Source organism: Notolepis coatsorum (assembly GCF_963971535.1).
Source record: "Notolepis coatsorum genome assembly, chromosome: 8".
NCBI lineage: Eukaryota > Metazoa > Chordata > Actinopteri > Aulopiformes > Paralepididae > Notolepis > Notolepis coatsorum.
In genome coordinates, this window is record NC_140172.1 from 80,314,215 (window position 1) to 80,326,438 (window position 12,224).

The 12,224-nt window shown below is 41.8% G+C and overlaps 1 protein-coding gene across 3 annotated transcripts in view; it reads right to left on the minus strand.

Annotated features, from left to right (window-relative positions):
- epas1b (endothelial PAS domain protein 1b) overlaps positions 1-7,631 on the minus strand; it is a 641,397-nt gene extending 633,766 nt beyond the window's left edge. For all 3 annotated transcript variants that reach the window (XM_084320767.1, XM_084320766.1, XM_084320765.1), the window contains exon 1: positions 7,205-7,631. In XM_084320767.1, coding sequence (XP_084176893.1) covers positions 7,205-7,230 — 26 coding nt within the window. In that variant the 5' untranslated portion in view covers positions 7,231-7,631. The remainder of the gene's footprint in view (positions 1-7,204) is intronic.
- Between the last annotated feature and the right edge of the window lie 4,593 nt (positions 7,632-12,224).

Consider the following 12,224-nt stretch of genomic DNA (forward strand, 5'->3'; position numbering starts at 1 on the left):
GAGATGGCCAAAACAAGCTAAGCTTAACAAATATTTCATGAAACCAAGCACAAGCAGGTCTAATAATAATGACAACGAAGATGAGTCTTCTGAACTTGAAGTCACAGAGACCGCTGATGCTGTGGTGAAAGAAAACAGAAACAGAAATGTCGAGCGTTCAGGCCCGAGTGGAAAGTTTAATTCTCCTGGCTGAGGTGCGACATTATATCCACATTTTCCAGTTCACTGATCCAGCCAGGGTTACCACAGTTCATTCTGGAACCTCAGATCCCCGCTGATCATGGAGTTCTACAGTATCGCGTTGGATCCATACACTGATAACGTATCGATTTTTTCGAATGGTGATCAGGAATTGGAATATACCAGTTGGATACCATCTGATGTCAGGTAAGGACTCTATGTTATCAGTGTTAGGATAATCAGAGTAAGTTTGATGAAGTTATAAGCTGTTTTGTGAAATGTCTTCTTTCGGTTTCACTGTAAAAGTCCGAGAGGAAATCAACGGGGCGATTATACGCGCGCGGCCGTAATGTGCTTGCGTGCACGTATAATATTGATCATCTAGCGTTTATTTGAAAACGATTCATAAAAAGGCAGACGAATATCAACGTTGTGGAATATTCCACTAAAAGACGATTTTCATAGAATGCTCCAGAATTAGCTGTTTTTTATCTGAAAACGGGGGCTTTTCTAACTGCTCTGAAACGGAAACGACGCGATAAACAGCCTTGACAGCATTGACTGGAAAATAGTCTTTGATAATGCGATGGGCAGATTAGACACATAGCCATAATTTAAAACATAGATTAGGCGATATTAACGTTAACATTGGCGCCGATGGTGGCATTCAGCCGGTAAAAAGGAAAACCAGGCTGACCGGAATTTCTCGAATATGTCCGGGGATAGAAATCTTGCAGGACACCCAGACCGGCACGAATATGTTCTAACGGAAACGCTGGGGGGGGGGGTGTGTGTGTGTGTTGTGTTGTGTTGTGTTGTGTTGTGTTGTGTTTGTGTGTGTTGTGTTGTGTTTGTGTGTGTGTGTGTGTGTGTGTGTGTGTGTGTGTGTGTGTGTGTGTGTGAGTGAGTGAGTGAGTGAGTGTGTGAGCACAGCACAGCCCGCTCCTCGCGCAGGCAGAGAGACCGAGGCAGGAGAGATATAGAAAACGGCCAACAAGATTAGTTTGCAACGTTTAAATTCCTCAAAAAAAAAACTCCATCATTTCTCCAGTACCGATAGCAGTACCGATGACGTCGGAGCTTATAAATACTCCGGTCTTTTCTAATATAGTACCGGTTCCCGTTTATAACCGGGTTCCGGGGGTCATCCCTAATCTCAAGGCACACAAACGTATAACTTAGTCACTGTAATCAATTACCGTAATTTCTCTAATAGTAACCGGTATTCAATTAAAAACCGGGTCTCTATTAATGACCGGGTGCGCTGTTGAGCTAAGCAATTATAAGCCGGCCTCCTAATACAAGCCGGGTTTCATGTATATTAGAGGAATTACGGTATTTCCCTCAACGGATTTACCATAGGCAATATATTTTCTTATTGTTGTTATATGCTGGCCTGGCTGTGCAGTAAATACCATATAATGGTATGGTGTTAATGTTTACCAAGAGAGTAAGCCTACCTCAGAATTGTATAAAACGAAGTTATTATTATTATTATTATTATACCAATATTGTGATTGCACTATTTTACTTTATTTAACTTTTTTTGACCACCTGTAATTGCACTGTTTACTACCGTATTTCATACAGTACTTGGTTTCAATAAATGAACCCAGTACATTTTACTGGGTTCAAACTGACACAAAATGTTGATTTATTCATTATGATCTGTTTGAAAATTAGAAATATAGGCCTCTCTCTTATACATGCCTCCTCCTAATACAAGCCTGGTATCCGCTACAGTTGAAACAAATACAAGCCGGGGTTACTATTAGAGGAATTACGGTATGCAGATTGTCTCAAATGTCATGATTATATTGTCATTAGAGATATAACAGTGCAATGTCAAGAATAGCATAAGAGGCACTTATGTTGAAGTAATAGACATCTGATAACAAGTTCATAATTTGTATTTATCTCTTATCTGGATTAAAGCTGCAACTTCTGAGAAATTAGGAAGAGTGAGTTTACCATGCCCAGCAAAAATAGAGCAAGCTCTGCATCACTTTTCAACCCCATCATGTGCAACAAAGGTTTTCCACAGCAGCTTTAAAACATGTACAGCCTCTGATCAGCAGCTTTAAGAGGGCCCAGCCCGGGCCATTGACAGCTAAGAGGTTCACTAGTGGCCTAAAGAAATTCTGTGTTTCATATTATTTAGGCTACTCTGTGTTATTGGTGCAACGTTTCATCCGACTTTGACACATGAACACAACAAACACAACAAATCAAATGTGAAATATCTTGGCGTTTCCCCGGACCAAGCTGTTGTTGGGGAGGAAATAGCAGCCATGGCTCTATCCAAAATCTCAAAGAAGCTGAAATTCCTGTATCGATACACACGTTTTCTTAAGTAGGGCTGCATGATTAATCGTTTTTTAATCGAAATCGCGATTTGGAATGATGCAATTTTCAAATTGCACCAAAAAAATATTGCTATTTTTTTATTTAACCAGGAAGTCCCATTGAGATACAAGATCGGTTTGGGAGAGGGAGGTAAGGGGTTTTAGATTGTGTGTTGTGAAGTTTAGACTTCAGAGAGGGAGAGTAAAGTACAGAAAAAAAGGTACCGTTGGGTACCGGTATCGATTCCCAGGTAAAAAGAAAAAAATGTAGGCTCGGTGTCCCGAAAAGACCCACCTCGTAGGGATGGGTACCGAATTCGGTACTTTTGAGGTACCGAACCGAAACACGTCGGTACTACCGAGTATCGAATCAAGTGAGATACAGATTTTTTTTATTTTTTCCTTTTTTTATTATTTTTTTTTCATGTCAACGTTCACACGCACAATATATGCTTACCTAGGATTTGACTTGATTCAACAACAAAGCAGTCGGAGCAATGACAAGCCGAAAACTGTCGAAATTGTAGTTATTTGAAGTTTGGATTTTTTTTTTACGACTGAGGTAGGTAAATTAAATTTCTTGAGACTAAAGTACCGAAAAAAGGTACCGTTGGGTACCGGTATCGATTCACAGGTACCGGTATCGGTTCAAATGTGAAAGGTACCCATCCCTACCGCGTAGGCCAAGTTTCAAGTTCAAGTTTCTTTAATAGTTGTCATACAGAAGTACAGAATACTTTTATACAAAATGCTTCTTACTGTTACGCTCCAGAGACTGTGCTAGACAAGATAAGTATGAAATAAAATAGTATAGCATGTAAAATAGAAGTAAAAATAGAGGTCACAGTGTTCAGTATAGACATATGTACAATGTTCGATGCAGAATAGAAGTAACTGAGTTACCATACAATATACAATATACTATGCAATGTACTAATATACAATACTATATAGTGCAAAGCAGAAATGGGATGAGGTACAATTTAGGTACAATTTACAGTAAGGTGTACGAGTTGTAGTGCAAATCCTTTACCAATAAATATAAAGTGTGTTTAGGTGATCAAAAGTGTGGAGAGTGGGTGCTGCAGTGTGTTGTTTGTTTAAAGTGAGTGTGTGCGTGTGGATGTGTGTGCTGTGTGCATTTGATGGTTGTTGCATAGTGTTTATTGTTCGTTGAGCAGCCTGATGGCCTGGGGATAGAAGCTTCTTCTGAGTCTTTCTGTGCTCGCCTTGAGACTCCGGTATCGCTTGCCTGACCGCAGCAGTTCAAAGAGGCAGTTGTTCGGGTGGCTGGAGTCCTTGATGATTCTCTTAGCCTTACCCCTGCACCGCTTGTTGTAAATGTTCTGGAGGGTGGGAAGCCCCCCTCCAATTGTGCGTTCGGCTGAACGTGTCACTCTCTAGTCTGCTTCGGTCTTGTGCAGTGCTATTCCCAAACCAGGAGGTGATGTTGCCAGTCAGGATGCTCTCTATTGTACATGAGTAGAAGTTCTTAAGGATCTTCTGACTGACTTGGAACTTCCTTAGGCGCCTGAGGAAGTAGAGGCGTTGTCGTGCCTTCTTCACAACACTGTCAATGTGTGTGGTCCATGTCAAGTCCTCGGATATGTGGGCTCCGAGGTACTTAAAACTGTTCACTCTCTCAACCGGTGCCCCGTCGATGCTGAGGGGGCTGTAGCCCCGACCTCCTAAAGTCCACAATCATCTCCTTTGTTTTGCTGACGTTCAGGGAGAGGCTGTTCTCCTGGCACCATCCCGCCAGGACCTTGACCTCTTCCAGGTAGGCCCTCTCGTCGTTTGCAGAGATCAGGCCCACCACTACTGTGTTGTCAGCAAATTTGATGATTGTGTTGTTACTCCGCTGAGCCACACAGTCGTGTGTGTACAGGGAGTAGAGGAGGGGACTCAGAACACAGCCCTGGGGGGCCCCTATGTTGAGGGTGATGGATGAGGAGGTGCAGTTGCCTGCTCTCACCACCTGGGGTCTGCCCGTCAGGAAGTCCAAGACCCACTGGCAGAGGTCATAGTTCAAGCCCAGGTCCCTGAGCTTGGCTATGAGTTTGGAGGGGACTATGGTATTGAATGCCGAGCTGTAGTCGATGAATAGCATTCTCACATAGTTCCCCTTCCTCTTGTCCAGGTGTGATGCTGCTGTGTGCAGCACATGGCCAGATGCAAGCCACATTTTACAATAAACCTCTGTGGGGCTGCTTAAAAAAATTATTATTATAATCGCAAATTTAATCACAATCGCAATATCTGTCCGAAAAATCGCAATTAGATTATTTCCCAAAATCGTGCAGCCCTAATTTCAAGGTATAAAAAACTTTTAGTAGCATCACTAATCCAATGTCACTTTGACTACTCTTGTTCCGCGTGGTATAGTGACCTTTCACAAAAGCTTAAGAACAAATTACAGGTTGCACAGAACAATGTCATTAGATACACACTGTAAGAAGAAAAGCTGCAAGAAAACGGTAAATGTCTGGCATCAATGGTTGCCAAATACTTACTGTCAAATTACAGTAAAATCAAATACATTTACAGATTACAACCTTTATTTAATGGTTAATATTTTGATAAAAGGTAATTTACTGTATTTTATGGCATTTACACTTAAAGTAGAAAAACAAAAGTAATCTGTAAAATAATACAGTGAATTTCCAGTGAAAAAACATTTATTTTTTACAGTCCTCCCAGGACTCATATTGGTCCCACAGAAAGGAAAAGAGTAGGGTTATTACCAGCCGAGGATAGAGTCAAAACACTAAAACTAAACCACATGTTTGATATATCATATGGTAGAGCCCCAGAGTACATGTCCTCAAATGTATATGGTAAGACATAAACACCACTGTAACGCATTATGTCCTGCTGTGTTCCTGGTGTAAAGAGTAAGACGGCCAGAAACTATTTTTTCTACACTGATAACATTTATTATTTTATTATAAAACGTATGTCACGTATGCCATGACAAATAAAACTCTTGACTTGACTTGACTTGATATCTCCTTGTGGAACAGCCTATAGTACGCATCAAGCAAAGCCAAACTAAAGTGATTTTTAAACAAAAGTAAATGTGCTTCTTTGGGAAGAAGTGTAGGATTGGAGATTATTAAAATTTTCATTTTCTCTTAGTGTAGTGCAGGGTACGAAATGTATTTTATGTCTTGTTGTATTGTGTTTTTATTGTGTTTTATTTTTTCCATCGAGGACCACTTTGGAAATAAGTGTTTTAAGTAATGCTTTTAGGTGCAATCCTCTGGAATACAAGGTCATGATGCTTGATTGCTATGAATGTTGTAATTTTCCTAATCAAATCTAAATCAAACACTACCGTCTGCTGTATAATGAATCTAACTAAAATCTTCTGATTTCCTGAAGACTATGTGAGTGAGTCACACTATTGATCTGTGAGCTGCTTTGCATCTTGTCAGAGTTGCTTCCCAAACGCCTGAATACTGTGTTATTACACAATGATACTGATGGTGGTTCAATTAGCAAATAAGTCTTCAGCTCTTTTGAATGACATTTACCTGATGAATCCACAAGTAGTGTTTAATTTTTAAATCTCTATAGTGCTCATATACCGTACATGCACACACACACACACAACACACACATACATATATGTATACATTATACATAAATATGGTAAATGTCATTTTTATATATCGATAAAAAAATTCAGATTTCCTGGGAAATTTGTAAACCGTATTCATCAACTCTCTCTCTCTCTGTACATATAAAATAATCTAACACCTACAATTTATCTTTAATCTATAACAAATCTGTATTGTCGCTGTTTTCCTATTTACAGTAACAACACGTATATAAGAAGTTGATAGTTGACTAATCAGGTCAGTATTAGAGTAATCTGTTCCTTGTCTTGGTATAAAAGGTCACACTGTAACATAAAGCGTGTGCTCAGGGCGAACCATTCCTTAGGGCCCCCAACAAATAATCAGGGCCCCCACAAATTGGAAAAGAGAACCAAGTTAAATAAATAAAAAGTAACCAATCTCAGTAAATGTGAATGAGGCTAAAGCCTGAATAAACCATACAGCAATACAAAACTCATTTCACATATTTACTAAACACCAATTGATTGCATTATTGGTATTTGATTCCCGATGATTATACAAGGTGTGTGAGGTAAACATATGGTATGTCATAAATGTATAGATGTAGCAGTATACTGTCTATCTGTATGTCGTGTGTGTCAGATATATGTTATGATTAATTGAAAATGGGGGGGGACCCTGATGTAAACAAGACGAAAGTATTTCTCTGGTCTGCATCCACTTAACAATTGTACACTGTATGTATTGAGCTGTACTGTACTGTACCCATTCTGCAATCTGTTAATAAACTTTTCAATCAATCAACACACATAGTATTTAAATTCGGTCTAAAGCATACAACTTAAATCAGCTGGCGTCGTAAACGCTTGCAATACAATCAAATTAAAACACTTTACCAATGTAATAAACAAGGCAGCTGAGACTACAGGTCAGGATGCGCAGCAGCAACAGGTATCTCCATGGGGTAAGACTGAATTTAGACGCCAAATATGTGTCATAAATGTGCTTTAGCCATTGAGCTTCGCGTCATGCCATTCATAATCCAGTGAAAAGCGGAGACAGAGGGAAGAAATGATTTAGTGTGGCTTGACTTACCTCTTTTTCTCTTTCTCTCCCGTCATATTGTCTCTCTTGCAGGATAAATCACTTGATAAAACTGTTAAAACTCCCCTAAAGTCCAACTTCAGACACACAAAAACTGGAAAAGCATAAAAAAATATACGAATATCGCAGAGTCGAACGCACACTTGAATGAAAGCAAACCACGATAAATGTGCAGTAGTCAGTGCATATTATTAATACTAGCAGGCAGCTTTGGTTAGGCTGCGGGGGGTAGGGGCTACACAGTCTCAGATCACTGCTGAGGATTGTACAGCCAGCTTCCACCCACTTCACGCCGAAAGTAAGTCCACGGTCTGGTTGTCGATAAATGTCTGCTTGTCAAAAGTTTCCTCGCATGCTCCTCTGGGCTGAAACTCTCAGCGCACTTGATCGCCCGGAAACTCTCAGCGCACTTGATCGCCGTTCAACTCTCTCCCCCTGGCGCTCAGCTGTGGCGCACTGACAGCCTGCTGCTCCATCACGGCGCGGTGATTGGGTGAAAACCTCCGCCAGGCACCGCCTCTGGCCAGCAACCCCCCCCCCTCCCCCCTCCCCCCTCCCCCCTCCCCCCTCCCCCCTCCCCCCTCCCCCCTCCCCCCTCCCTCCCTCCCCCCTCCCTCCCTCCCTCCCTCCCTCCCTCCCTCCCTCCCTCCCTTCACAGAGGTTCAGACAGTCGTTGTCTCACAGCCAGGACTCACCTGTCTGGCACAATGACGCTGGCTTTCTAGTCCTACTTCTGACCAGCCCCTTACGTGACTGCCAGCGAGCCTGGGTCTCTACTGCAGTCACTCTCACCTATACTGCGACCATTTGCAACTTATGGTACCAAGCGTGATCAGTGATCACATGGAGCGCGCTGGGTCAAAAATATATCATATATGAATTTCAAAGATACCCAGTGTACAATATGGGTTTAAGTTAACACAGCTTGGAGTTGCTAATAAACAGTTTAAAATATTGTTACTCGACGAGTGGTACTCACATAACGTACATTGCCAAGATGGCGTCTTCTTCTTCTGATTACGAGTGCCTCCAGAGTCCGAACCAGAACAACTTTATTTTATTTTTATTTTTTTAAACTTACATTTTTATTTTTATTTTTTCAACAACATACATAGACAACATTCATAGACAATACACAGTACATAAATTAAAACACTTTTTCTCCCCCCTTTTTCTGTATTTTTCTCCCATCCCAATTTAGTCGTTATGCCAATTCCCTTCCTGGTCGTTGCACTCTTTTGCCCCCTACTGTCGGCCTGGGGAGGGAGAAGACTACCACATGTCTTCCTCCGATACATGTGGAGTCAGCCAGCCGCTTCTTTTCACCTGACAGCGAGGACTCTCACTGGGGGAGTGTAACGCATGGGAGGATCACAGGATCCCCCAGATCCCTTCCCTGCTGTGCAGGCGCCCAGACCGACCAGTAGGAGTCGCTGTTTACAATGACCAGGATACATACCCCACCGGCTCCCCACCCGCTAACACTGCCAATTGTGTTAGTAGGGATGACTGACCAAGCCGGAGGTACCGCTGACAGCTGGATTCGATCCCAGAATCTCTGTGGTGGTGGCGAGCGCTTAGTCTGCTGCACCACCCAGCCGCCCGAACCAGAACTACTTCGGAGGCAATCGCTGTCACGTCATACAGTCATAGTCTGAATAGTCCCATCAACTGAAATGGGCCCCACTCTCTAGCAGGGCCCCGGATTGACAACTCAAACACACCCTGGATTGATAAAGCCGCTGTGATGAAGCATTCACCGGATCACAGAGCCACACAACAGAGGCCTGGGAGGAACAGGCAGCTGGTGGCCAATCCCCCACACTAGGACCACAGTTTCTTCCCCAGAGCCATCACCACCTTGAACTCTAATATGCACTAATAACTCACGCTCCCCCCTCCTCCCACACTGTGCAACATCCTACCCCTCAAGTGCAATATACACAGCAATATACCCACCCACTACCGTCTGACACTGTGATTGTTATTTTGTATATTGTTATTTATTTTGTATATTCTTATTTTGTATAGTGTACAGTATTGTAACATTGTTTTATTGTATAGTATTTTATGTTTATCTTTGATTACTTTTTTATATTTTATATTTGCTTCCACTACTGCACCTTAAGTTTGATTCCCAAATCTCATTGTATGCAAATATGATGACAATAAAGTACAATCTAATATAATATAATATAATCATCAAGCCTCATCAGCACCCACATAAAAGAAGGCTTCTCACAGCAAGAAGACAGGTTAGTCAAGATCTCACCTCACAGCAGAGCTCAGACAGTTTCCTTTGTTATTATTATTTGTATTTTTTTGCACAATCGAAGCCGGCATGCCACCTTCATTTCACTATATGTCTTGTGTATGTATGTGATAAACCTCTTGAATCTTGAATCTTGTTCCCAGATGGAGAAGACTGACCTGCACCAACATCACTGTTGCACACATGCATACACACATGCATATTTGATTTTATTTGATTTGACATTTAAAAAAAATACAAGATTCCAGAAAACATCAAAGATGCTACACAAAAAAGTCAAGACTTATTTCCATTGTGGTCCTTGGTCTCAGACAGACAAGCAATACAAAACATGACCACAAATAACAATTTGACAAACTACATAGACATGTACATTTTAAGTGCAGTACAAACGTAACCACAGACAACAATGTATCAGACAACATTTTCATGCATTTTAAAATCTAGTTTTTAACATTGTCGTGGAGCCATGATTTGACTTTTTTCTTAAAATTGTGTCGGCTACTAATGGATTTTAGCTGTGAAGGTAGTAAATTCCAATTTGTGGCTCCCCAGAATTTAAAAGAACATTTTCCCATATTTGTTTTGAACCTTGGAATACACAGGTCGGCAATGCTGGCTCTGGTGTTATGGGTATGCATGTCCCTATTCCACAGAAAATAATTTGTAAGATAAGTGGGGTCCCTATTGTTATAAATGTTGTGAACTATATTGAGCTGAATATAGTGCTCTGGAGGCTAGTCCTAGAGTTAACCGGATGAGTTTGTTCTGGGAAACCTGTAACTTATCCTTTTTTTTTTTTATCCACTTTTTCTCCCATTTTCTATATTTTCTCCCATCCCAATTTCGTATCATCCAATTCAACCCTCCCCTGTCACGAACGCTGTTTCTTGCCTCCCACAAGCCGGCTGCAATGTGGACTAAGTCATACATAGCACAAGTCCCCTCCGATACTTGAGGTAACAGCAGTCGCATCTTTTCACCTGCGCAGCTCGATCTCTCAGTGGCGAGGAGTAACGCGTGGGAGGCTCACGCTGCCCCCGACACTTCCTGATTCTACTGCGCAGGCGCACCAACCGACCTGTAGGAGTCGTTGTCCACAACGCCCGTTCCCCACCCTTCAGTTTCCCTCCCCGTAATACGGCCAATGTGTATTACTGCGGACGACCAGCTAAACTGAAAACAATGTGGAGAGCTGGATTCGAACACGCGAACCCAGCGTCTCCACATTGGTGGCGAGTGCCTTGCCCACTACACCACCTAGCCGCCCTCTGTAACTTATCTTTTAAAACTTTGTCAGACCTCCGTACCAAGAACAGATAGCATAGTCAAAGCAACAAGAAACAAGTGAATTTGCCAGAATGCGAAGACTTTCAGGGTCTAATAAATGTGCTTTTCTGGCCAGAAATGTTGTTCTGCCATTCACCTTGCTCATTGTTTTGAGAGCCATGGATTCCCTGCTGAGGCTGCTGTCAAGGTAGCAACCTAGATAGCTAATACACTTTTTTGCCGCAAAAAGCTGGCCCTCGAGATTTATGCTGGGCGAGACCAGCTTCCGCAGCCTAGGTTGGGAACCAAAGATGATGTATTCATACATACACACACATACACACATGCATACACATTACACACACATGCATACACACACACACATGCATACATACACACACACATGCATACACACACGCATGCATACACACACACATGCATACACACACACACACATGCATACACACACATGCATACACACACACACACATACAAATCAAATCAAATCAAATCAAATTTATTTATAGGGCCCGACAACACACGTTAATGTCCCCATGGGCCGTACAGGTCTTCTTTAAACAAGTCAAGAAGACAACATAACAATAAGTCAAGAACAGAACAAGAACACCATAGGGTCCAAACATTTTTTAGATGAATGCAAATAAATGAAAGAATGCAAGCACTCCCAGACATACCCCACGCGAAGGTAAGGAAAAACTCACTAAAACCTAACAATAGGGAAAAAAAGCTCCACAGGCAATGTGGAGGAGAGAAACCTTAGAAGGGCCGTTCAAGGGGGGATCTCCCTTCTTAGATGTCGGTGATAGTAGTGTTGCAGACGGACAGTTGGTAAGCATGCACTCATGTACTCACATACACACACATGCATACACACACACACATGCATACACAGACACACACATGCATACACACACATGCGTACACACACATGCATACAGACACTCACACATACTGTACATGCACACACACACATGCATACACACATGCACACTATAGGCGAGTCAATCTATGAAAAAAAAGCACTTAACCCAAAAAAAATTGATACAAAAGGTTTTTCGATGGATTCCGATAGTATTGGGCGTGCTAAATAACATACTAAAAGTCGACCAAAATCGACCCCCCCGAAAGCCGCCATTTCCAAGATGGCGTCCCAGATGGCTGTGGAGATATTAAAATGGCTATATCTCAAATTGAGAATATGGTGCAAAGGATTTCTCAACTGATTCTGGTACCTCTGGGCATGTTCACTAACATACTAAAAATCTAGGAAAATACACCTTCCAGAAAGGCTTAATTTTCAAGATGGCGTCCAAAATGGCGGCAGACCAAGCTTAAAATGGCTATATATCTCAATAGAAAAAAATATATAACTATGATTTTTCACTTGATTCTGGTACCTCTAGACATGCTTGTGAACATACTATAAATCTAGGAAAATACACCTTCCGG